Here is a 25,990-nt window from a genome sequence, read left to right as displayed (position 1 = left end):
CCCTGGGAACAGTCTAATTTTGGGCAAAACTCTGTTTCTGGCCTCAGCCTTTAACCTAGGAGCATCTGGCAGCTGCTGCAGCACGCAAGACAGCTCAGCATTCCACGGGACCAGGTTTTCCCATCTTTAGTCACGCTTACGCTCTTCCAGCTCCACCAGCACGGAGAAACGTGCCACGAAGAAAAGGCTACAAGAAATGACATTCTCCTTTTATTTACCTATGACCACGACAATGTATTTTTGCTAGCTGCAGAGATGCTTCGCACTGTAACCTGGGCGCCCGGACGCATGCAGTCCGTCCGGCTCCGCCGCGTTCAGCAACAGCCCCGCGTCTCCAAACGCAGTGTTGTTATCCAGAGTAGGGAGAGCACCGATTCCCAGAGCTGCTCATCTCCACCAGCAAGCCCTCCGTCGTCAGGGCAGGATATGTACACCCATGCTCCCCCAGCGCCGCTAGGGAATGCGTTACGTTTTGTTTTGTTTTTCCTTTTCTTTGTCAGATAAAACCTGCCAACTTAGAAAATGTTGCACGCACTCGTAAAAGAGAAGGCATCCGCTCCACGGGAGGACTCGGCCGCCACACGCACAACTATTGCACTTGTAAATTGGGAACAAGGGTTTCCTATAATACAGCGATGCGTCCAGCGAGAGGAGGTCAATAAATAAACCGGGAACGAGGGGAGCGAGAAGCTCCCGCAGGACGGCTGCTTCAGGGCAGGGATGCACAGCAGCACCGCGGGGCCGGGTCAGCTCAGGAGTCCTTTGTCCAGGGATGACGCCCACATCAGTGCTGCTTGGGGAAAACCAGAGCCCTGCGTCAAAGCCTTCCTCCTCCTCCTCGCTGGGATCAAGCGTCGCCCTCCAGCGATGCTCACAGCTCAGGTTCACAGTAGTCATGTGGGAGCTCCCCTCCTGGCTGACATCCGCCCCGATGGCGTCGTACCAGCGATGGTGGGACGGGGCGATGGAGCAGTACCAGCCTGCTTGGTGCCGGTGCCCCCTCCGCCCCACGCCTGGGGGGCACAGCCGGCCGCAGCAAGGTCCCCACCGCCGGTTCCATGTAAACACGCAGCTCCCAGTCTGCCCCGCGGCCCTACAGCGGGGAGCTGGCTTTCTTCTGGTGGATGATGTCCAAGTACAAGTCAGAGCGGAGGAAGCGGGGGTACGAGTCTTTCTCCATCAGCCCGTAAATCCTCTTCTGCGCGAGGTCGAAGCAGCCGCGGGTGATGTTCTGCAGGTTCTCCTTGGTGTGTTCCCGTGTGTACGAGTCCAGGTTCACCTGTGGGCAGAGAGAGAGGTGAGCGGCCCCGCGGGCCCCACGGCACAGAGCTGGCTCTGGGAGGCAGCTGGCCTCACCTCCTTGCAGGACTGGATGGCGATGTACTCCGCAAAGATCTTCTTGGCCTTGGAGACCATCTTGGACTGGGATTTGATCTTCTTGTACTCCTCGCATGCCAGCCAGAACTCCAGGTTCTCCTCGCTGAACTCGGTGCGCAGGAAGGCCCTGAAGGCTGCGAGCCCATCTGCGGGGACAGACACAGCTCTACTCCCAGAAGACACACAGCCCTGTCAAACCCCAGATCCCTGCCATGTCACTGCCTAACAGTCCCCTATGAGCAGCAGTGGTGCAGGCGGCGATGCCCGGCCCGGCAGCACCAACGTGAACCACACGTGTGCACAGTGCCCAGTTCTCAGCCCTCTGAGCTCACAAGGGGAAGGTGCAGCATGGATTGGGTGCAGTGATGGGGACAAGATCCCCACGGGGACACACACACAGCATGTTGTGCACAGCTGTGATGCACAGTAGGGCAAGAAGGGGAGCGGTGCAAAGCAGCTCCTGCCCCGCAGACACGAGGCAGGCAGGGGACTCTGCTTTTCCCTCCCCACTTGGTGTGGGGCCACAGTCCCAAGCTCTGCCTGGCTCCCACAGCAAAATCCCCCCCACCCCACAGTTTGGCAGAGGAAAAATGAGTGCAGGGAAAGGATGTCCCATTCCATCTCCATTCTCCCCCCTGACACAGCAGAACTTAGGAAACCACAGCGCTCCCCACGCACACGCCTGGACATTCCCCAGTGGCAAAGGCAAAACAGGGGCAGACACTCACATTTGTGCAGCAGCAGCTTCTCCAGGGACTCCCCCCACTTGAGAGCCTCCTCGGGTGCAGGCCTGTGGGATGAGGGCACTTGTTAGCAGAGCAAAGCTGAGAAAGCCACAGCCGCTGCCTGCCACCTCGCAGCCGCCCCGAGGAAGGACCCTTCCAGCAGCAGCGTGCCCCGGGGGGGCTGCACCGCCACCGGCCCCGACAGCGCCGAGCTGGCTCTGCCGGAATGAATGCTCTGCGCTCAGGGTGGCAGAAGAAAACCTGAGTTCAGGGAGGGCAGTGCGTGCTGCTGCCTCCGAGCCAGCAGCGGAAAAAACCCAGGCAGCGCCCGGGGGCTGAGGGATTTCAGGTGCCCCATTGAAGCCGTGGGGCGTGCGGTCGGGCAGCGCCGGTCCCAGCTGCTGGAGCACCTCCAGAGCCGAGCGGTTTCCCAAAGCATCCTCTGTTCAGCTGAAGGAGCCGCGCTGAGGCACTGCGGGAAATCTCCAGTGCCGAGTGCCGCCGCGCTGCCGGCGCAGGGCAGGGAGCTCCAGCCGAAAAACCTCAACTGAACGCAGCTCGGGCTCCGCGAGCCTCCCCAGCTGGGTGACCCCGCGTCCCCGGACACCGAGCCCGGACAGAGCTCGTCCCCAAAACCCACGGCCCGCACCGCCCGCAGCACCTACTTGAGCGACTTGAGCACTTTGTCCAGCTTGCCGGACGGGTTGGCTCCCGGCGATTCGTTCCTCCGCCGGAAAATCCCCAGCCGGTTCTTCATGTCCTTGGCTCTGGAGGAGAAGAGCAAGGTTTAGGGGGCGGGAGGGCCGGAGGGGAGCGGCACCCGGAGGTGCGGGCTGCCACGGGGAGCCCCGTCCCAGGCTCGTCGCCCATCACCTACTCCTTCATGGTGTGCCGGCGCTGCAGGCTGCCGTTGTGCGGCCGCTGAACGCCCAGCAGCATCTCGGCGTGAAACTCCAACGGCTGAGGTTTGGAGAGGTCGCGGAAAAAGGGCATCGTTGGTCGGGACGGCTCCCGCACGACCCGCAATCCCGGCCCCGCACAGCGCAACGCGGCTCCGCACCGCGCTCCGGGACGGCGCGGAAGTGGGAGGGCCGAGCGGGGCCGCGTGGCGTGGACGAGGTGTGGGGCGAGGAGGGCTGAGCGTCAGCCCCAGCGCCAATGGGGACGGCACCGCCGTTGCTGGGGAAACTCGAGGAAAGGTGGAAAAAGCACGGGAGAGGGCGGGGAGAGTCACCGCGGCGGGGATTTACGAGCGCTATTTATAGGGCGCTGAGCGGTGCGGGGCCGCGTGCGGGCAGCGGGGATGGCAGCGGGGGGTGGGCATGGCCACGGGCACGTCCCCGTCGTGGGGCGGTTGGGACGCGCTGGTGAGCATCCCACGGTGCCACCCTCCACGCGGCCCCGCAGCGCTGTCCCTGTACTGCCGGACACGCGTGGACACAGCCCCGGGAAGCCGAGCTTTGGGCAGTGGGCACGGGAAGGGCTCCGGTGGGGCATCAGCGCGGCCCCAGTCGTGCCCGGCTCCCTGAGAGCAGCGGGACGTGACGGGGAGAGGACGCGAGTGGGCGACGCTGACCCCTCGTGGTACAGCTCCTGCATGACACCGCGGGCGTAGGGTCGCGCGGGGCAGCACGGGGTGCACCCGCAATGGTTGGGGGCTCGGGGCAGAGGTCCCTCACTGCAGGGTGCTCGGAGGGGCTGTGGTTAGGGCCGGCTGAGAACACGAGGTGTCCCCACTCTGCTGCTGGTGCAGCGCTGACACGGGACCAACAGATCTGAGCAAGGAGCTCCAAACCCCACCCGCATCCCATCAGCAAGGGGAGAGCTGCCCCACACTGCTCCCAGCAGCAATTTCAGCACAGAATCATCACAATCACAGAATGGCCAGGGTTGGAAGGGACCTCAAGGATCGTGAATCTCCAACCCCCCCTGCCACAGGCAGGGCCACCAACCTCCCCATTTCATGCCAGACCAGGTTGCCCAGGGCCCCATCCAATCTGGCCTTGAACACCTCCAGGGATGGGGCATCCACAACCTCTCTGGGCAGCCCGTTCCAGCACCTCACCACTCTCATCGTAAAGAGCTTTCCCTGATACCTGACCTAAATCTTCCCTCCCTCAACTTAAAGCTATTTCCCCTCATCCTGCTGTTATCTGCCCTCTCAAAGAGCTGACTCCCCTCCTGTTTATAGGCTCCTTTAGGTACTGAAAGGCTGCAATGAGGTCACCCTGCAGCCTTCTTTTCTCCAGGCTGAACAAGCCCAGCTCCCTCAGTCTGCCTCCGTAGGGGAGGTGCTCCAGCCCTCTGAGCATCTTTGTGCCCCTCCTCTGGACCCCCTCCAACAGCTCTCTGTCCTTGTACTGGGGGCTCCCGACCTGGATGCAGAGCTCCAGATGTGGCCTCACAAGAGCACAGAGAGGGACAATCCCCTCCTTGCACTGTTCCCGTGTTAACAATGCGGCCACCTCAGCCAGGAGCCTGGTGAGGTGTGAAAAGCACTGAAAAGTGCCTCCGTGTGTGTGTGTGTGTGTGTGTGTGTGTGTACACCCATGTGTCCACCCATCCTCCTGAGAGAGCAGTGTCACTCTGTGCACCCTCTGCACCCGCAGCTCTGCAGCTCCAGCACCAGGTTTCTCAGCTATCCCACACCACGAAGCAAAGCCCCCAAGGAGCTCCCTAACTCAAAACCTGCGGGATGCTGCGCTCTCACCGCTCCTCTTGCAGCTGCTCTCCAAGAAGCAGCAGCACACCACGTCCCTGCACCCGCTGCAGGGTGTGCACAGCCCCAGGAAGGTGCTGCCACAAAAACCCACAGCGCACTGCTGGGTTCCCCCTGCAGTCACCCCCCCATCAGCCACCTGCAAGGCCTCGCACAGCCCCGCCACCCCATCTCCACCTCCGAACCATCCCCTGCAGCACACACGGCCGTGCCCTCTCCTACCTTTCTAGGCACTTCTCAGAAAAATCCACCATGGTGAGGTGCATTGGGAGCAGCTGGCAGCGCCGAACCGCAGCCACCCTCCCCATAAATACCCCGGAGCCCGCCGGGCAGACGGCCCCGCAGCCAATCGCCACCACCCCAAGGTGAGCGGCACAAACCCTCCCCGCACCCCCCGCGCCCCCCCGGCCCAATTCCCCCGGCTCACGTGGGGGATGTCCCCGCTGCAGATGGCGAGAGATTGATTTTCATTTCAAGTGTCTGGAGAATGAAAGCAGCTATAAATAGGCGGCTGCGGCGGAGCGCGCGGGACAACAGTGCCGCTCGCTGGCGGGCTGCACGCGGGAGCTGCTGCCGTGGAGATGCTCCCACAGCCATGTGCAGCTCCCCACTTGCCCCCAGCCACGTGCACGGGGCAGTGCTGGGGCACAGCAATCCTGCGTTGCAAAACCACGGCCCCACAGAGCTGTAGCTGTGCTCGTGGCAAGCGAAGGCCACGGCTGCACCATCCCTGCCTGGACCAGCTGCGGGGCATCCCACCCGTCACACCACACTGAACACAGCAATGCTTCCAGCCAGGCTGGGCAACATCCCCAGCACTCATCCCAACCACCTCCCAACCCAAACACCCCAAGGTTTGGGTGAATGGGCTACGGGGCCCCACGGGCTCAGCGCTGCTGTTTCACCCACGGCGATATTGAACCACGGAGTGCCACTTACAGGCTCCTGCTCCTCTTCTTGCGGGAGGTCTCATCCCCTTCGTCACAGCTGCATTCAGGGTCACCTCCACTGAGCTGGGGGAGGAGAAAAGCAGTGTTTGCATCACTGTGCTGTGCATGCCCCCATGACACCTAGCAGCTCCGCCAGCGCCTCCTGAGGTCCCCGTGCAGCATCTCCTTCCCCCAAAGGCTGCAGCAGAGCAGGGGCTGAAATCCCTTTCCTTTTCCCTGCCCGTGTCCTGGGGATGCCCCACAGCTGATGGCCTGGGGGCCCCACAGCTCCAAGGTGCTGACAGCAGAACCTCCCGCAGGGACACCCACATCCTTCCCAATGTTCCCATCTCTGCTGCTCTGAGAGGGCACGGAACTGGGGCACCCAAAATACTTTGGGGGGTCTCCCAGCAGTCCCCAGGTGGGAAAAATCAGAGCAGAAGTGAGCATGACAGCTTCCAGCAGCACATAGGGGTTCCTATCTCAAGCCTCCACTCGGGGGTGACCTGGGCAGCCCTGGGGACCTCTGAAGTGCTGTGAGGTCAGGGTGTCACCAGCAGAGCCTCTGAGCCACAAAGCCCAATGTCCAGGCGTGGGGACCTCGTGGGCCACCTTTACTTGGGGGCTTCGCTGCCTCATTGAGCACAGCTGGAAGGGGGATCACGGCCAACCCCATAGGCAGCCCCACATCCAGCCCAGCCCCACAATGCTTCCTTGGGGCACTTTTCAGGATTGCTGACCCGTGGCCGTGCCGTGGGAACCCGCTGCATGGCCCAGCAGCCCCAGGGCTCAAGGCTTCTGACACTTCCTTCCATTCTGCGCCCAGGTTTCCGGAGTTTATCGGCCCCAAACAATGCGGCCCCAGCAAAGCTCCTTCCCCCCACAGATAGGGCCGGCCGGGGCGACGCGCAGCCGGGCCACGCTTCCTGCCATTGTCCGGAGAGGCTCCGCTGCACTCAGGGACAAAAGGCAACCACTGCCGAGCCCCAGTGCTCCCAGCTGTAAAACAACAACCTGCCCGGATTGAGAGCAGTGGGAGACACAGGGAAACGTGGGCACAATGGGATGACCCCATAAATAATCCCACGCGGTGGACAAGGCGAGGCCGCTGGGTGCCGTGGTGCTGCAGGAGGGCCTGGGGGGATGCAGAGGGGAACTGTACATCAGCTCCGGCTCTGGAAAGCTTGGAGGGTGTTTCACTGGGCTCCTCCAAACACGTGGGGCTCCAGAAGTCCCTCCCAAGTGCAGGCAGGGGAATGGCTGTAGCGCAAAGCCCCGTGTGCATGCTGGCTGCGGCAGGGAGAGGTGACACAGGAGGAGCAGGCAGGGGACCTGGGGCTCCGAGGGCAAACTGTGCGCCGGGAAATGGCACCCAAGGTGGCTTTGGATGTATCAGGAGACTGGCATGGGGAGGGTTAATCCCCTCATGGGTTTCACACATGGTGCTGTCATGTTCAGTGGCACACAGAGCTCTGCACCAGCACCTCCTGCCAAGAGGTGGAGCAGCATGCCATGCGGCCCTGAGCACTGCAAGGTGCTCTCAAGCAGTGTGATGTGGTCCTGAACCACGCAACAAGGCCCAAGGCCCTGCAACATTGCTCTGAGCCATACAACAAAGGTCCAAAGCCATGCAATGAGATCTCAGGCTGTGCAACAAGGTCCTGAGCCATGCAGCAAGTTCCCAAGACATGGAATGTGGTCCTAAGCCCCAGGCAGTGCAGCATGGTCCCAGACTGTACCATGCAGCCCTGAGCCATGCAACACAGCCCCAAGCAGAGCCCTGCCCACGGCAGGTCAGGCAGAGCTGGGTGCTGGGAAGGCACATGGCCACTCACACCACAGGAATGGGGAACCTGCACATCTCACACACCATCTTTTCAGTGGCAGCTCTATCCCATGCAGAGCTCCTACATGCGCTCCTGTGTGTGCTTGCACTGCTCTCCAGTGTCTGATGCACAGCAGCTCCTTGTCAGCCCATTTAGGATGGGCTCTCTGCAAGGACCAAAGCCCTGCAGGAGGCCAAGCAGGGCACCCAGCTGCTGGTGTCCCTGAGCACAGCAGGGATGCCCAGACAGTGGAAGCTCTCTGGAGCCCAGCCCTTCCCTGTCCCTGCTGCTGTGAGCTGCCATTTGCACATGCAATCACACGTGCATCTTTCCCTCTGCAGACAGCAGCTCTGCAGCCCATGGGATCCACTGGCATCAAGGGAGATGCTGCCCCAGCACCAGCACCTGGTGACATCCCCAGGGTGCTAAGCATCCCCTGGAGCTGGGGATGGGACACCCACAGAATCACAGAATGGTTTGGATAGAAGGAACCTTTAAGGTCATCAATTTCCAATCCCCTGCTATAGGCAGGGACACCTCCCACCAGACCAGGTTGCTCACAGCCCCATCCAGGAATGCCTCCAAGGTGGGGGGAATCCACAGCCTCTCTGGGCAACCTGTTCCAGTGTCTCACCACCCTCACAGTAAAAATTCCTTCCTAGCATCTAGCCTAAGTCTACCTTCTAGTTCAAAGCCATTTCCTTTCACCCTGTCGCTACCTGCCCCTATGCTCCTGGCCTGTCAGACACCAGCTGAGCAACAGAACCATGGAGAGTGGGACCACACACGGGGACACCCCCACGCTGGAGATACCACCCACCCCAGGGTCAAGCTGCAGAGCCACCACCGACCCACGTACCTTCCTGTGCCCCGAGAAGAGCAGGCTGAGCTGATGGATGGAGCCGCCGTTCTTGGTGAGCTCCTTCTTGAGGGTCCTGGGGGAGGGCAGGGCCCAGTGCCCCGTGCTGCCCTGGCTGTCCGAGCAGTTGAGCGTGGTGTCGGAGGTGAAGCAGTGCCCCTTGGCCTCCTGCAGCAGGCTGCCTTCGCTGTGGGTGCGGCGCCGCAGGGAGCTCTGCACGCTCAGTGTGTACGCGGGCTGGCAGCCCGACGTCTCGATCATGCTGCTGCGCTTCGCCTCGCTCCGCTCCAGGTACTGCTCATCACTGTCATCCTCCTCGTCCTCGTCGTCCTCTTCTTCCTCGTCTTCATCTTCATCCTCCTCATCCTCACCATCCGTGGCGCCGCCGGCTGTGCCTGCCACGCTGAAGGAGCTGTCGAGGCGCAGCTCAGGGATGACGAAGGCTGGCACGGAGCTGGGCTGCTCCTCACCCCTCTCGGCAGACACCGGCTGCTTTTCGGCTCGGAGAGGCCCCTGGGCGGCTGCTGGAGCCTCGGGTGGAGTTGGAGCCTCTGTGGCTGGAGGAGCATCGCCTGCAGCTGCTCTCCTGCCCTCCAAGTGCATCTGCCCCGGCTTCTCGGAGTCTGTCTCCAGCATCTGCCCCGGGAGAAGATAAAGGATGAAGGCAGGAGCACCCCGGATCTCTCGCTGGCAGCCCTCCCGTACAGCCTCTCTGTTCCTAACACCAGCACAAGGCTCCTATTGCTCCTACAGCAATAACAGGGCTCCAGCAGTTGGGACAGCACCGTCCTCGTGTTCTTATGGGCGCCATAGCCCCCAGTCCCAGTCCTGGTCCCTGGAGCACCACGTCCCCCACTATGGCCATGGGGTGGCAGCAGGATGGGGACACCTTCCTACAGTACTGAGGGTGAGTGGGTTTGGAGAAAATGGGGGGCAATGGGGCTGGTGGCTGCAGCACGGAGGCAGAGCTGGGCACATCCTTACCGCGATGGATCCCTCGTCCTGCTGGTGGTCAGCCCCTGGGTGGCTGCAGCAGAGGATGGGAATACCCAAAATGCAGCTCCAGCACCTCCTGCCCGCCGTTCTTAAGGGCAGGAGGGATGTGCCAGGCTCTGCACATCATCCAATTGCCCAGGGCTGAGCAGCTCAGCCCCCCTGGACCACAGCCACCACTGCGGGGCTTCCCGCACCACACACCCTGCTCTTGCTAAACCACAGCCACTCCTACCCACCCTGCTCAGACTTTTAAGTTTCCAAGGCTGCCTTCTGCCTGTGAGTGTTGCCCTTTCCAAGGGAAAAGCCTGGGCTAGTCCAAGGGAAAAAACCTGCCTGGATTTTTCACGAGCTGGGGGAACTTGAGGTGAGCCCCCCCTGCCAGAGCAGCTGTATCCCCATTTAATAGCCAAGCATCTTCAAAGGCCTGAAGAATAGCAGAAAGCTCAAGTTAATCAAGCCTCCACTCCTGTATGAAGCAGGTTTGATCTAAAAAAAGAGTTGTGAATTAGCCCATCCAGCATCACATCCCATTGGGAAAGGACATTCACATCCCATGGCTGCCAGTGTCTTGTGTTTTCTGTCATCCCAAAAGGTCCCCTTGTGTGTGTATAACCATGGAGAGGACCAGGCCCTATCCCCTCACAGCGTGACCTGCAGCAGCCAGCAATTTAGCATCACCTGAACTGCCCCAGAACAGCTGGCTTTGGAGGGAGGCACAAAGTGAACGCTGGGTTCACCCCATCCTTAAGGCTGTTTCACTCCCCGCACAGTAATTTCTTGCAAAAGGGAATGTTTCCAGACATGCTGTGAGGACTCTATTTGCACTGATTGTTCTACTGATGCTGTTTATGTCTTATTTGTACTGCAATCACTGTCATCATTATTTCATGAAGTAATTAGAGGAAAAACCCATGCAGTCCTCAGTCCAACCCTGCAAAGCCCTCCCCATCCCTGACAGCTCCCTTCTGCTGAACGTTGCTGGGTGCCCAGATCAGATAAGGCTCCAGAAGGAAATGAACAGGCTCCTTTAAAATGAGAGAGATTTGGGGATGAAATTAAATTCCTGCACTAATTCAATCAGAGAATCTGCTGCTCTTCAGCAGCACGGATGATGTGAGCAGGAGACTCGCCACTGAGCAAGGTTTCAATCCTGGGATGGAAGCATGGCTGAGTCTGTGAAATGCTGTCACTGCAGAAAGGGCCGTGGCTGAGCTCTGCTGAACATCACCTGGTGGTGGGGAAAGGCAGGGAAGGAGCAGAGCAGGAGCACAGTCGTGGTTGGTCAACGAGCCCAGCCAAGGCTGGAGGGACTGTGGACTTCATCAGCACAAAGCCAAGGGCCACCATGCTGGGCAAAGCCCATGTGGGGGAGAAAGACAAGACTGTGACCAGGTTTCCTTCTCACCATCCCCAAAGGGAGTACACAGCAGACGGAGGCAGTGCTGATGCTGTCTCAGCAGGGAGGTGAAGGGAACATGTCCTTCCAGCCCAAGAACTCCACCAAAGAGCTCTGACACTCTTCCTGCAGTGAGGGTCCCTCTCCCTTGGCCAGTGTCAGTGTTTTTGGAGCTAGCAGCTGATGTCTGATCCACTCACTCACAATATCTGCTTGCCTATCCTCAACAGCTTGGCTTCACTGCCCTCAACATCTTGTCACCTTGCCATCAACATCTGGGTCTGAGTCAACATCTGGCTCTTCCATCCTCAACTTCTGGCTCTCCCTGTCCTGTGCTGAGGAGCTGACATTTCCTGCCTCCTCCCAGAGGACCTCACACATCATTCTTTCAGTTTCTGTTCAGACTACATTGCCAAGGCTGCACATCCCAAGATGTGCAACAGAAAGTAGAGGAAAGAGCTGTCTCCAGGCCCCAGCATGGCTTTCTGGAGTGGTTTTAGGCAACAACGATGCTCACTCTTAGATCAGTGGAGTCCCTAATGTTTTCCCCATTGAACAACCCTCAACACACCTCGAAAATGCCAGACATTGCCCTGCCTACTCCAGCATCCTCAACCCTGCACCTGTACCCACGGCCTGGTCTCCCTCTGCCTTTGGGCAATTCATCATTCACTGCCATAAAGGTTTTCTCAAAACCAAGGGGAAGGACTATGGCAAACCTCTGCTCTTCAGTCTGTATTTTGATGAGGTTTTTTCTGGTTGCTGCTGCTGTGATGCCAGCAGAGCACATTTCCACCAGCAGACATGAGTTTTTTAAGCACAGCCTCAACTTCTCCAGCACTGCTGCAAACAACATGCCCTTTGTGGTGGGAATACACCGGCCAAGGCAACAGCACAGCTGTGGGATGAAGCCTTCCCCTTGTGTCACTGGTTCTCACAGGCAGCTTACTCTTGTTCAGAGGTGCCTCCAGCTCACTCACCCCAAAAAGGGCTTAACCCCATGGCAATGAGTGCTGGGGGATTGTGGGGAGGACGCAGCATGTTCCCTGCGCAGCAGAACATCCCTCCCTGGGGCAGATGGGAAGTGGGTGAAGCACCTCCATGGAACAACACAATGGCTTGGGTTGGGAGTCACCCAGTTCCAACCCCCTGCTGTAGGGCCCCCCTTGCTGGGAGCCATCACACAGGGAAACACCAAACTTTCCAAAATAGGTTTTCCCCAAGGTGGTAGGGAAAAATAATACCCTACAGTTTCAGGGGGTTTTAGAACAGGATGAGCTGTGCTCCGATCCATCCCATCAGAAACTTGTAACTGCTCACTTAGAAACTCGTAACATTACAAACTCAAACCGCTCAGCAGCGGACCCTCCGTAATGCTCCTGAAACCACGGGCGATGACAAAACGCAGCAAGTGACCATCAGGGATCAACTACACGCACAGCTGTGGGAAGCAGCACCTCACACGTGGCCCGGGGCTGAGAGGAACAAAACCAAGCCACAAACTCAAAGCAGAACTACTGAAACTTGAGAAAATTTTCATGGGTCATTTTGAAAGTGCTCCCGAGCATCCCCCCCCCACCCCCCAGCAGCACTGCCCCATCGCAGGGCCCTGCACACAGCAGTGTTCCACCCATCCCCTGCTTCATTACTGCACCGATGAATAATTGATAGGCAGCAATTACTGTGAGGCACAAGCAAGCAGGGATGTATAATCCCAAGCAGCAGGACCCGTGCTGTGGCACAGCAGTGAGGGTGGATGGATGGCTCCAGTGAGACCCGCAGGGGTGTGAGTGCTCCAACTGCCCAAAAAGCTGTGCTGGAACACCTGGGAGCCCTGCAAGGGGGAGCTGTGCTCCATGGGAGGAAATGACCCCATAGCAGCAGCAGCCAGCACTAATGCCATTACTGCCATCACCAATTGATGGCTCTGGAAATGGGACCTGACCGGGGCATCGCCCAGTGCTGTCGCTGTGTGCAGGATGGAGGCGGGTGGGCGAGCTCCTGTGCTCCAGGTTTTGGGATCGGATGGCTGAAAGTGTCAGCAAACAGCGTGGGACAAAAGCTGCCAGTGCCACATGCTTTGGTTGAGGCAGGTCTGTCACTGACGCAACACCAAGCCCCAGACAGCCCTTTCCATCCTGGCCCCCCGACCCATCCCTCCCTCCCTACAAGCACACACCCACATCTGCTTTCAGCAGCAAGGGCTGAATTGTTCTCCTCTGCCCAGCACCAGAACGCAGAGGGTTTCCAAAATTCCTGGAGCAGAAAGTGCCCGTGGTGGGCATGCTGCGCTGCCGCCAGCCGACGTGGAGCTGCTGGTACAGCCCCGACGTGCAAGAGAATCTCAGAAAGTCCCTAATGCTGCAAACATCCCTGCCCCCCCCCCCCCCACCCCCCATGCTGCTCGTTACCAGCCCTCCCAGTGCAGCCCAAAGCCAGATGGAGCCGTGGGACCCCAGGAGACAGCGAGAAGCAGCCCAGCCCAGGGGAGCAAAGCAGACGCATTTGATGTAAAGGACATTCGTGCTGCCGACGGCACAGCACAGACCTGCCTAGCACTGGGCGCAGCCTGTGGGCTGCAGATGGTGCAAGCAAAAACATACCAGATGCGGGCTCGGTTGCATCCCAGCCGGAGCAGCATCTCCCTCCGGCTCCGGCCCCGACGTGTGCCCGCAGCTCAGCGCGGGGATGCTGGTGCAGCGCCTGGCTCTGCCTCCGCCGTTATTAATGTGTGTGTCAGGCAGTGGCTGCAGCCGCCCCAGCCGCTCCCAGACACCGCTCCCTTGTGCCCCGCGTGCTATTTACGGCTCTGCAAGCAGTCCCTGGAGGCTTGGTCACCTGCTGAGCCCAGCAGACGTCCGCTCTGCCTGGAGGGAGAGCTGTGCATCACCCTGAAACGCGCTTTGCAGCTCCCCTTCTCCTGCCCTCCTCTGTCCCTGAGTGATGCTGAGCCTCAGACCGATTTTGGTGCTGCTTAACAATACCCTGCTTCAAGCGGGTGGCCGTTTGGGGTTTTTTTTCCAAACTGCCTCCTAATGGAAAGGGGCAGCTCTGAAGCAGGACATGCTTCGTAGTGGTGTGCCATGGGTTATCTGCACCGCAGCACTGCTCACCAATGGATCCCCACCCTCGTGGGCTCAGGGGTGTCACAGCCCTGGGGGTCACCATGCCTGGGTGCCCGACTGCTCCCCCAGCTCAGGATTTGGAGATACAGCTTTGGTGTGCCCAAACAAAGCACCAGCCATGGTCTGCAGCCTCCCTGACTGGGAACCCGGGGCTGGAAGGCAGGAAGATGACGTCTGGGTCATAAATATCCCTGGCAGCAAGAAAGTAGAGGGATGGGAAAGGGGAAGAAAGAAATAGATCTGTCATTGGCACCAATGCAGCAGATATCAGAAAGGGGCACAATCCAGAAAGGACACAAGCAGGTCCTGTTGCATCCAGCTTTCAGTCCTGTCCTGACCCTGAGCAAAACCCCAGTTCTTCCCCTTATCCTTATGGTCCATGTGGTCATGGCTTACACAGGGAGCTCCCAATTACTGCTGCCAACCACAACCCCAGCACGTCCCCAGGAGAGCCCCACAGCCCAATGGGGATGGTGTGGTTGCTGTGATGGCATCCAGATAAAGGTGTCCCCAGGAGAGAAGCCTGGTGGCCATGCAGAGACATCAGCCCCAGCTCAGCTGAGCCCCCAGTGTGCCACAATGTGTCCTCGCATCCCCAGGGCTCAGCCTTCAGCATCCTTCCTCTCTCGGAGCAGCAGGCTGAGGGTGTGTTGTGTGCTGCTGGCTGGAATCTCTCCCTGCTCTTATCAGCAGGGGCAGAGCACTGAGCCCTGAGCAGGATGAGGGATGTGGCAGCAGGATGGACTCAGCCACTGCAGAGCTGGCACAAAGGATTCATCCCAGTGTCACTCTCAAGAGGACCATGAGGTGGGAACTGGAAACCATTGCTGCTGGTGGTGTGGATGATGGGAATGGCCGCCTCAGAGAAGAGGATCTGGCTGAACAGCTCTGCCTGTGGCCAGGGCCGTGCCCAAAGGAATCTCAATGGTGCCAAAGACACCCAGGGTTGCCCCAAAGCCCAGTGCAACTCAGCAAGCCTTGCCCTGCTGCTGCAGCAGGAAGGAGCCTGTCGTGGGGCAGGATGCTGAGGCTCCCAAAAGGAGAAGGATTAAGCTGTGTCCCTCTCCCACACCGCTCTGGGCATCACCACCCAGAACCCCCCAGCACTTCAGACATCCTTCAGTTTAGCAAAAATCACACAGTTCAAGTAACGACTGCAAAGGCAATGGTGTCACCCCCTCCTCAGGACCACCTCATTTCCCTGGGGCACTGCTAGGTCCCTACACCCCTCCTCAGCATTTCAGCAACCAGAGCCATGCGGGTGCAGGACAGCAGCACTGCAGCCCTGCTCGGGGTGCCAGCCCGAGTGCTTCCAGTGCCTGCTTTAAATCACAGCAGTGCTGGCTTCCACCCCTTTAGTCTGTGCCTTTGACAACCCCGTGCAAATGATCTCAGCGATGCTCACCCCCGGGCTGCTGGCACTGCTCCCTGCAGCGCGCTGCCTCTCAGCAGCCCTTGGGGGCTCTACAAGCTGCCAGGGTTTAGAAGTGCTCCCGCTGAGATGGAGGTGCAGGTGGTTGCTCGGGTTGCCAGGTCCTCCTGCCTGGGGAATGTGGCACCTCACGCAGGAGGTGCCAGAGAAACAGGAGCTGGTGTTTGCCAGAGGGGAAGAGGTCTGCTCTCCTAATGGCTTTTGAGTCCAGCTAAGCAAATGAGCAAATAAAGCTGGAGCCGTGGCTCTCTGCTGGCCCATCTGCTCCAGCAGCACACGCGTGCCTTGGGAGCCCACGAGCAGCTGCCTTGTGCTCGTGGCCCAAACTGCCTCTGTGGCACCACTGAGCAGCGTAAAGGAGGCAGTGCCTGGGGATGGGGGAGATGCAGGGAAGGTTGGTACCCAGCACCCCACCCTGCTCCAACAAATCCCCACTGCCCCACGCTTTGCTGTGGCAGGGCTGGGAGCCAGCTGCTGTGCAAGAAAGGGTAGGAGGGTGAAGGAGCCCTCAGCATCCACCCAGGCCCACCTGCATGGAGGGGAGCTTTGGGTCAGGCCAAGACTCTGCATTAAAAGGGCCCCTAAATTCATAAAGGGATATCTGGGACGTGCTTTGAAGACCTACAGGCAGCTGTAGCACTGCCCCACAGAGCAACTGGGGCTGAATTTGGGGTTTGAGCCCAGGAAGGAGTGCCATCAATGCGGCAGGAAAGTATCTCCTCCAGGGCAGCCCAGGAGAGCAGACTGCAGACAAGACTGCAATAAACACTCGGATGGATCAATCTGGATCTACCTCTTCTACAGTTACAGCCTCATTCACACACATTACTATCTATTTAATTCCTATTCTGGTTGAATTAAATCAGTGCACTGTCCTCCTGGCCTGAGGGTGCCAAGGGTGAGCTCTGCATCTCAGTGTGTGTCTCGAGGTCACCATCATGGGATCCCGCTGGCTTCTGATGGCACAGGGTTTCCATTGAGGACAGTTTCTTCCAGATATTTAAGTGCTTGGAAGTGGGCTGGACCCTGACTCATATCACAGGGTCGTTCCCACAGTCTCCCAAATCCACAGTGTTACCAACGCAGCCTTTGGCTGCTGCCAGTAATGAGTTATTCTGGCCCAGGATGAGAGCCAGGTTGTGCTTGTTGGTGTGGAACAACGCATTTATTTGCTTTCCTTTCATAACCTGCCTCACAAGCTCTGCCAGACGAGGCTTTAACCCTTATTGGGGCAGAGTGGACCTCAATGCCTCCTGACAGCAGGAGCAAGGCGCTGAGAGGGCACAGGGCAGTAGCCAGGCTGGCCCTGTGGGTGCTGTCATGGTACAGATCTTTGGTCCAAAAGCAAAGCGAAAAGGTGCAGAATCCTCCCTCCCTCCCTCCCTCCCCTCAAGCAGCTGATGGCACAAACTCAGCCCAGCTGTCCCCACCCCAAGTGCTTGTCACGGCCACCACCAGCCCGTGGGCACACATGGAACACCTCCGAAGAAAGGTCTTGGAAGTAAAAAGTACTGCTGAAGGGAGCAAGGTGCTGGGGGCCGGGATGGCCAAGGGATGCGGGCACACAGCGAGGCAGTGCCTGGGCACAGGGGGTCCTGGGGTGAGGAAGATGGAGAGGAAGCAGGGTACAGAGCTGCTCCCTGCCTGCGCTGGGGCAGTCCTGGCGCAGAACCCTCCCCGCTCCACTCCAGCCCTGGTTTCAATCATCTCTCGATTACACGCAGTTCACTTTTGTTGACAGCACATTTACTTGCACTTGTCAAGTACGCTGTAAATAGCGAGAGAATCAGCCCTGCCCTTCCTGATCGGAGCCGCGGCCAGGAAGGGGCCGGGCTCCGCTCCTCGTTCCCAGGGCCGGCTCAGGATCGGTCCACGCCTGCTCACAGCATCAGCAGCCACGGGAGAGAGAGAGCGGCGGCCGCGATCCGAAAAGTGCCGAGGATCCACCACCTCCCTCGGGAAGCAACGGGAGCACCCATCGTGGGCTCCCACGGCCCAAAGTCCGCGCCACCAAGTGTCCGTTATTATTTAGCTTAAGGACAATCTACATCTTTCAGACACAGCCAGCCATCATCTCCGAGGTAATGTCAGGTCACGGAGGCAGAAGGAAGAGTAATCAGCCGTTCTGAGTGTGGAAGACACAAAGAAACAAGCAGTGAGAATCAAGGGGTCGTGGGGGGGTCGTTATCTGCGCTGTTTCTGTCCCCACAGCCAAAGGCGGCGGGAGCAGCTCCAGCCCCGGCGCGCCTCGCACCGCAGGCTGCCCCGTGCTAATGCGGGAAGTGGAGCAGCGCAGTAACGCGGGGTTAAAAAAAGCACCGTGCTCTGCACAGATGTCGTTGTTCAGCCCAAGGAGACAGCGTGGCTAACTCGATGAATGCATAAAGCTGCTTTTGGTGTAATCACACTGCAGTGGCTGCGGCTCCTCGCCAGCCCCAGCCCACCTACAGGCTCAGCACCGACCTGTTTGGGGGTGTCTGTCAGTAAATGGGGTCACCCCACCAGCGTGTGATAATGGAGCAGGTCCACAGATCCCTGCCCAGCACAACTGAGGGCACGGAGCAGCCACCCGAGGTGGGCTCAGACCCTAGGATGGGGGCAGGGAGGCTTCGTGGGTGGAGAAAATATTCACAGCACGACTCCTGTGAGCTGCTGCAGCCACACCACGGGCTCACCACTCAGGGAAGTCCCACCAAGCCCTGTAGTGGCGGCTGAGAAGCCACCAGAGCCCCCACTCCCACCCATGTCCTAGCACCAGGTGACCAGCCAGTAAAACCACACCAACAGTCTCAGTTATCCCCAGGGTTGATGCTGCACTCGATGGCAGCAAAAGCTCATCAGGACCATGGTGGGATCACCACTGATTTATCCCTCCCAGTTCCTCTTTCTACACCCCCAGAATCAGACGCATCATACACGGTGGATCCAGCCCCCAGCAGCTTCACCTCCCACAGGAGGTGACAGTGGCTGCCCCTGAGCCAGGAGGACCTCGTGCAAGTCCCATGCTATTTGGGCACAGTTCTAGGGCAAAAAATAGGGAAAGATAAAAACTGTCTGCGGTCACGGGACACGCTCTTTCCTTTGGGATCGACTCAGCAGTGGGTGCTCGCTGCCGTCCGCCTTCAGCATTAGCGTAAGGCCTTCGGTTTATCGGACACTCTCTCTTGCTCATTTTACTTGATTTATTAGCTTTAATTCCGATTATATTGTATTATATTGTGTTATTTTGCTTTCCGATATCTTATTTAGTAAATTAGCTTTCCTCCTCAGATCGTTGCCGCTGTTTTGTTCCTAGGCCCATCTCCCTTTTCCCTTCTCCCTTTCCCCCTTCCCCTTTCCTGGGGCGTGGGTCCGTGGGTCCCCCACACCAATCGTCACGGAACCAGGCCCAACCTGCCCGTAAACCGTTGACACCTGGAAAACAAAGAAGTGCCATCCAAAAGCCCTAAACTTGTCCTCATTCCCACAGCTCCAAGAAGTCACCGATGTACTGCTGTGCTCAGCCAGTCCGGCCCCTGTTCTCTGGACAGGACCATCCCACTGCAGAACCTGTGTCCCAGCATGAAGCTATGTTTTGGAAAGGACTCATGGCCACTGGCAGCACAGCTGTGCAGAGTGGAGAGCTGTGCCCAGTTGGAGGAGCTGCTCTCTGCTCCAGCAGCACTGCTTTCCCTCTAGGCACACCACACATCTCTGCCTGGTACCAAGGCCACACCAGCCCAGGGCTCCTGATGCCCAACAAAGCCATGTCCCTAGACAAGCTGCCTCCTGCCAAGCTGGAGCAAATCTGAAGGCCATATAAACCAGATTCCCATTTGGAGCAGAAATCAGTCATGCAGAAACTGATATTTCCAGCTTAATTTGTCTGCTCACAGAAGGTAGATACTGTCCACTTTCCTTAAATAGCACCAATATCAAATGCCTTGCAAGCAACGAGAGGAAGCTCCTGGACCACTCCTCCCTTTCAGGCAGAGGCTGATCTCCCTGCGTGCACCCTGCTGCACCACTGTCCCAGGCATGGTGCCCAACGTGCGGTGTCCCCAGCAGCACCCACCACTCCAATGCATCCATGCCTGGCTGTCTGGGAGCTGCCCCATTCCCTGTGCTGTTTCCTCTTGCACTTCAGGATCAATTTTGTTGTAAAATTGCAGCCAGAGAGGTTTATAGCTTGCTGAGATAGGAAGCAGGGCACTGAGCAAAGCGAAGCACCTGGCAGTGCTCTCACTGCTTCCTTTCCCCCTTCCAGCCCCATATCCTACCAGCAGGATTTCCATCAGCTTCAGCAGGCGTAGATAAATCCCTATCACAACACTGGAGGGCTCACCCTAGCCCTCTGCTCCCCTGTTCTTCTCTGTTCCCCAAATCTTTCTCTCTGCCACAGGAGCATGGGAAAGCCTCAGATGGTACTTCTTCACCTGTCCGGTGGCCCCACAGTAGCACAGGGAGCAGGCACCCCCAGAGCTTTGCTCTGAGCCATGTGGTCTGGGGATCAAGCAGAGAGCCCAGATCAGGGGACAGCCCCACACACTGCCCCAGACACGGAATCTGGGGTGGGGAGGGAAAGCAGAGCCCATATCACGATGGAGTGCTCCTGTGTTTGCAATGCTCACATGTAAGGTGTCCCTGCAGGGCTTTGCCCCAGAGGATCCTCAGCCCAGGTGGGCACTGCCCTGACACCACATCATGACAGCAAGAGATGTCACAGAGCCTGGTCACTGCACTTCTCCTCTGCTACTTGCATTTCTGGAGCTTGGGTTGTTAAGCAGGTTCTCAGGCTTTTTGCGCTGTTGCTATTTTGGTAGGGCTGAACACGCAGGAAGAGGAATCCAAAGGCTCTGCCTCCTGTGGAGACGCTGTGAGCGCTGACCTGGCGTGGGATGCTGCAGGGCAACAGCCACATCACTCTGCCTGCAGGTCCACAGCCATGCAGCAGAAGCCAGACCACCCCACGGGCTGCAACAAACGGCCCCACAGTACAGGCACTGCTCCATCGCCGTGCACCAGGAGGTGTTTGGGAGCTTTGCCCTCAGGATGCCCAACTGCATCACTTAAAGCACTTGATATGCTCAGCACAGCATGTTCCTCTCATCCCAGCACAGCAGTCCCCCACCACATGTTCAGCCCCAGCCCTGAGGGACAGGACGGCTCCAGCACAAACGGTTCCCAGCAGCCCCTCCAGGCAGTGCTGCCATGCACCAAGCAGGCGGACGTGCTGACTGTATCCACACCAAGCAGACGCGCCCAACATGCTTCAAACCCACTTCATGCACACATTTCTCCTGCCTGTCCTTCTGAGCTCATGCTCCTGGGCTAGGCTGAAGCTCTTCAGTGTGGCAAAGCATAACTGCTGGTTATGGATGACAGCACTCAAATGACCTGCCCATGCTGGGGGAGCCTGAGCATCACGGTGTGTCCGAGTGCACAGAAGGGACACATCTCACACACCGCTGCTCCCATGACCCCAGTGCCTTTTGACTGGGACTCAGAGATCACAGCCTCAGCCACCCCGTCAGCGCCAAGCCCTGCCCTGCAGCCAAGCTCTCCAGAAGGGCCACGATGGGTTGCACGGCCTCAGCTGTCCAAATGCAGATGCTAGCAGGCATCAGAAGCAGGCAGCGCTGCTCAACTCTCTCAGCGGATGCAAAAGCAATCACTGCTTCCCCAAGCTGGGCAGGAAGGTGCGGACGCAGCAGCGCTTGAATGCAAACTCCCTTCTCACCTGGCACAAAAACCATCCCCAGAGCATCACTGCAGCACAGCCCCATGGCACACAGAGCCTTGCAGTGCTCTGAGCAGGGGCTCCTTCAGGGCTGCACCGCACGGCTGCTTACCTTGCTCTCTGTAGGAGCCGATGCCGGATGTTGCTGCTTGGTGATGTTCTCAGCCAGACACCAGCAGATCCTCTTCTTCTGCTCCTGGGAGTAAGCCTCCAAACTTAATAAGCACTCCGACTTCTGACGTAAAGGAAACACAGGCAGAGAGAAGGTCATTAGCTGCACGGCGCAGGCCCTGGCTTTGTTTGCAAACTCCTCACTTCCAGCACACTGTCAGATGAGTAAGGGTGTAAGGGGAGAGCTCTCATGGTACCCAGAGTCTGGGCACAAGAAAGTAAAATAGGTGAGAAATCAGCTGCATAGGGGCTTCTTCTGCAGGCAGACAGGGAAGGTGGTGGGTACAGACTTGGCAGTAAGAGGTGGGAGCAGAGCAGTAAGGTGCAGGCAGAGCACAAGCAGATCTGCACCCTATGCCACCAAGGTGTGAACATGCTTATTCAGCTGCACTGGGGGGAGGGGGAAATGGTTCTTTGCTGTATGCAAACATTAGTGAGAGGCCAAGTCAACAGAAACAACACCTTGGGGCTGGGCAGGGCTGGGAGGGACGTGGGTCTCCTCTATTGGGGCAGCAGGGGAAGTTTGGAGGAGGATGCCCAGCACTGCTCACATGTTGTCTGCAAGCAGCACGTGGCAAGGAGGGAATGGATGAAACAAAAGAAGGGCAGCCTGCAAGCCCATCCCTGCAAGCCCACAGTGAGCTCCAGGGCCTCAAGTCTTCCTTGGGACAAATCCAAAACATTTACAGAACCGTCAGACCAAATTCCCTCACCAATGCTCTTCCATTGCTCATCTCTCATGCTAAAAATGAAGTGTTAGCAGCAATTAATGCCTACTGAGATTTTGCAGTACTCGCTTTAAAAGGCCAAGAATGCCTGTCAGGTCACCTCCATCTGTAGCCAGATGTGAAAAAAAGTGGAACTTTAGGACAGAACTGCAAAGAAAGAGAAATGTCCTGTACTAAAATGGGATGAAAGAAGTCTTTCATTTCCTCCTAGGATTTCCTTGCAGCGGGGCAGCTCTCTGGCTTGCCCACTTTTCCCAGAAAGGTCAGACAGAAGTAAGGAACTTGCACTTTGTGACTCCAGAGATACACAGCTGAAAGGGGAAATGCTGTTTAGTCACACCATTTAAAACTGTTTGCATTGGACGCTAACTCATTCATGTGTAATCCACAATTCCTGCTACAGACCTAGACAAACTAACCTCCCATGTCAGCTCAAGTGAAACAGATCTCTAGTCCAGCTCTCTTCCCCCTCCAAGGAGACTTCTAAAGAAAGTTTTTACTTTTCTTATGTCTGTGCTTCACCACATCTATTCCTAGAGCAGAAATGGGCTTCGATATGGCAAATGCATACACAGGCTGATCTACACACAAAACCCAAACAAAAGGCACAAGCTGGTGTGACTCCCTGCCCTCAGATCTGCATTGCTCTGATGCTGATCTACATTCCTACAGCTGATGTCTGGCTTTCCTCCTGTCCCATTACCAGGCTGTAGCACCGTGAAACCCACCTGACCCCTGAAAAGCATTTAATGTTTTCTGTTTTCAGGGGAAAGGACAGCTGCCCATCTACACGCTGGAAATTCAGGCAAGCACTTACCCACCCTGCACTTGGGTCAGAAGCAAATGCTGAGAAGGACTCAGGGGATCTTAAAAACCTCTGCACAGCTGCAGAGCCCCGTGCCACAGCGATGCTTTAACTAACGCGTGCTCCAGTCCCCACCAAGCTCCTCCCTGGGCACGAGGCTTAAAGTGATTCCAAGGGCACCTCAGCTCCCCTTGCTCATGATGGATGTGTGGCTCACCTACCCTGCCATGCAGCCCCTCGTTGATTTGATTACCAACCCCATCTCACTGATTGAATTTGGCAGAAAGCAATGCTCAGCCACCAACGGCAGCCGACGGCAAAGTGCCCCTTTGCCCCCACCTTGCTCAGCAGCACAGCAGCAGCTCAGCCTGGAGAAGGGGTGTCCCCGGGGTGCAGCCCAAGGAGGGCTGTAGGGCCCATGCTGCCCAGCCCTGACTGAGCAGTCAACCACAGGGCTGCAGTGTGAGCAGCCACTCTCGAGAGCACTGGAAATTGGCCTCCCCGCTACTGTTTTCATTCAGGGAGGCTGCTGCTTTGCTTGCCAATATTTATGAAGAGAAAATAGGGTTTAATCTCATGATGCTGGGAAAGGAGGATGCAGATGGTGTGAAGGGGGTGTTTGCGACCAGATAAAGCGAGCAACTGAAGTGGCTGCCAGTGGCTTTCTGCCTGCATTCATCCCAGCATTCTGAAAAACATGTTATTGCACGTGCTGCTCGGTGAGGTTAGTGGACCCTGCATGAGAAAAACACTGAGACAAGAAGGCCCAGAGTAGCCAACACAAGCCCTAATTGTGCCCTGTTTCAGCCAGAGGAGCCAAAAGGATAATCCCTGTTTGCCAGTGCATGAAAAGCTCCCTGCCATAGGCACAATGGGAGACAGCAGACATGGAGTCAGCAGGCAGAGCTCCTGGGTGCCCGGCAGACACCCTGCTGCAAGCACATGGCTCAGTGCAGGTCCAAGCACAGCACCAGGTGCCTGAGTGCAGCAAAACACATGGCTGCAAAGCAAAGATGCAAAAAGAAGGAGCCAGACCCATCCCGACACCTTCCAGCCTTGAGCTCAGCAACCAGCCTGGCACAGGGGCTGGCCTCAACTCAGACCGTGATGTGGTCAGGTCCCTGGGTGGACATTTCATTGAATCACAGACCTAGGGAATATCCCAAATTGCAAGGGAGCTACAGGGATGGAGTTCAACCCTGTGGAGCTTCCCCGCACAGATGAGCTCTGCTCCCTTCCCCAGCTCTGTTTCCCTGTGGGGTTTATGGTAAGTTGGTGCAGGGCCGCAGCTCGTAGCCTGGCCCCTGGCTCCATCATTCAGAGCTTGGTCTATGGCCAAACCCAGCAGAGATCCCAGAGGGGAAGTACCTCGGAAACGGGCTCCAGACTACAATAGCTTTCAAATTGCAGGGAAAACCTTCCACTGGTGAAAAAGCAAGCCCTGGGAATATCCTGTGCACAGCACTGCCCCACAGTTTGGTCTGATGAGAAAGTTCAGTTTGCTCCCTTGCTGGGGGGGCTGTGGGGACCATGTCTCTTCCTGTGTTTTTTGGACTGCTGGGCACACTGGTGGTGCCCAAAACACAAACACTGGCACTAACAGCATGGGTCCTATTGAAAGCTTAGATGGCCAAAAGGTGATGGGGTCTCATGGGTGCTTGAGCATGGAGCTGCCATTCATGGAGCAGAGTAATCCCTGCAGAGAAGCGTGGCTCTGTGGCTCATTTTCAGGCCAGGGAGACTCCATAACTGGAGGCAAATTATGGATACACCCCATCCCTCTTTGCCACATCAAAGGCTGGCTCCTAGGAAACAGGTTTCCTCACTGTCCTACAGCCACCAAAGGGCAGGGAGCAGTGGAGCTGCCACGTCAGCTGCACATACCTGTGACACCTGGCTCCCACGCCAGTCTGAATGGATTCATAAGAAAACAGCCTTCATGGGAGTCCCCAGCCCCGACACCAAACCACAGGGTTCCCTGGGCAAACACTACTTAGGCAAACAGAGAACAGGTCTACTGATTCCCATGCTGCAAAGGCCCTTCCCTCTCAGGCAGGAAGGCTCAGAACCATCAGCCCCAGAGACAGTAACACTAACCTTACCCACCTTCTGCAGATACTGCCCCAGAGCTAAGGATTCCTCTGTCCCCAGCATCACTCCAGAAGAGAAAGCTCCAGCCTCCAGCAGTTCCACTCCAGAATCACCCAATGGTGCCTGTGTCTTTTTAAAAGCTCTCCAGTACTTTAACTGTTTCTTATCAGATGCCCTTTTTGCCTACATCTAGTAAATGAGACCACAGAATTACAGACAGAAGAAAAATTGTAGAGCTTCTGCTCTAAAATGTACGTTTCATGGTCATCTCAGAACTTAGACTGATGTTGAACACCAAAGGTTCACATGACTGGGGAGGCAAAGTTATATCCCTGATTGCGTTTCTCCAACTGAGGCATGAACACTGCCTGCTCTGCCCAAAGAGATCTGAACTGGGAGCTGCTGTAATGCCTGGCCATGGCTTGTACCAGCCCAGGGCTTCTGCTACTGGTGTCACTCCACATCATCAAACCCATGCAAACACACACCAGCAGAAGAAACAGTGTCCTGAGCAGAAAAGCAGCCCAGCCAACATCTCCAGAGCTGTGGCTTTGCGTGCTCTGGCTCAGGGCACACACCAGAAAAGCACTGCCCTGAACCAAACAAATGTTATCTAAGGGACAGATCCTTCAAATATAACTGCAAGCATTTCAGTTGAACTGAAATTTGGGGCACATCCTGGGGTGCAGGATAGGGCTGCATCAGCATTTGGAGTAACCTGTACCTTGCTTCCTTAACACTTCTCAAAACGTTGTCAGTCTTGCGTTGGTGTTACCTCCCTGCATTTGCAATTCAGGCTGCAGAGCTCAGATTCTCAGTGCTGTGCACAGAGAACCCAGCAGCTGGGACCTGCCATCCTTTGGGTGGAGGAATAAGGAAACTTTCATTTGGGACAGAGTTAAACTGCATGAGGGACTCAAAACATGCAGGTTGAGTATCCAGCTTTCATGAGAGCTGTGTAACTCAAAGTGATGCATGCCACAGACCCACACAATGCACAGCCCAGCAGTGAGCCACCACCTTTGGGATGTCAGAAAACAAAGGGAAAGTCCAAGAGCAGGAAGGAATTTCTCAGCCCAGGACCAGCTCAGT

At 57.4% G+C, this 25,990-nt stretch overlaps 1 protein-coding gene across 3 annotated transcripts in view; it reads right to left on the bottom strand.

The window, feature by feature from the left end:
* Nucleotides 1-209: 209 nt before the first annotated feature.
* Nucleotides 210-25,990, bottom strand: part of RGS3 (regulator of G protein signaling 3) — a 67,426-nt gene continuing 41,645 nt past the window's right edge. For 2 of the 3 annotated variants that reach the window (XM_065737687.1, XM_065737688.1), the window contains 7 exons: nucleotides 21,216-21,338; nucleotides 8,436-9,071; nucleotides 5,761-5,834; nucleotides 2,768-2,869; nucleotides 2,106-2,167; nucleotides 1,357-1,523; nucleotides 210-1,279 (listed from right to left, as the gene is read on the bottom strand). In XM_065737687.1, the coding sequence (XP_065593759.1) occupies nucleotides 1,094-1,279; nucleotides 1,357-1,523; nucleotides 2,106-2,167; nucleotides 2,768-2,869; nucleotides 5,761-5,834; nucleotides 8,436-9,071; nucleotides 21,216-21,338 (1,350 nt within the window). In that variant the 3' untranslated portion in view covers nucleotides 210-1,093. Of the gene's footprint in view, nucleotides 1,280-1,356; nucleotides 1,524-2,105; nucleotides 2,168-2,767; nucleotides 2,870-2,979; nucleotides 3,373-5,760; nucleotides 5,835-8,435; nucleotides 9,072-21,215; nucleotides 21,339-25,990 lie in introns of those variants that run through there. The other variant, XM_065737686.1, reaches the window with a different exon arrangement.

This window comes from Cyrtonyx montezumae, unplaced genomic scaffold (genome assembly GCF_038088225.1).
Source record: "Cyrtonyx montezumae isolate F1298 unplaced genomic scaffold, pur_monq_1.0 scaffold_20, whole genome shotgun sequence".
Classification (NCBI taxonomy): Eukaryota; Metazoa; Chordata; class Aves; order Galliformes; family Odontophoridae; genus Cyrtonyx; species Cyrtonyx montezumae.
This window is presented reverse-complemented; position numbering and strand designations above follow the sequence as displayed.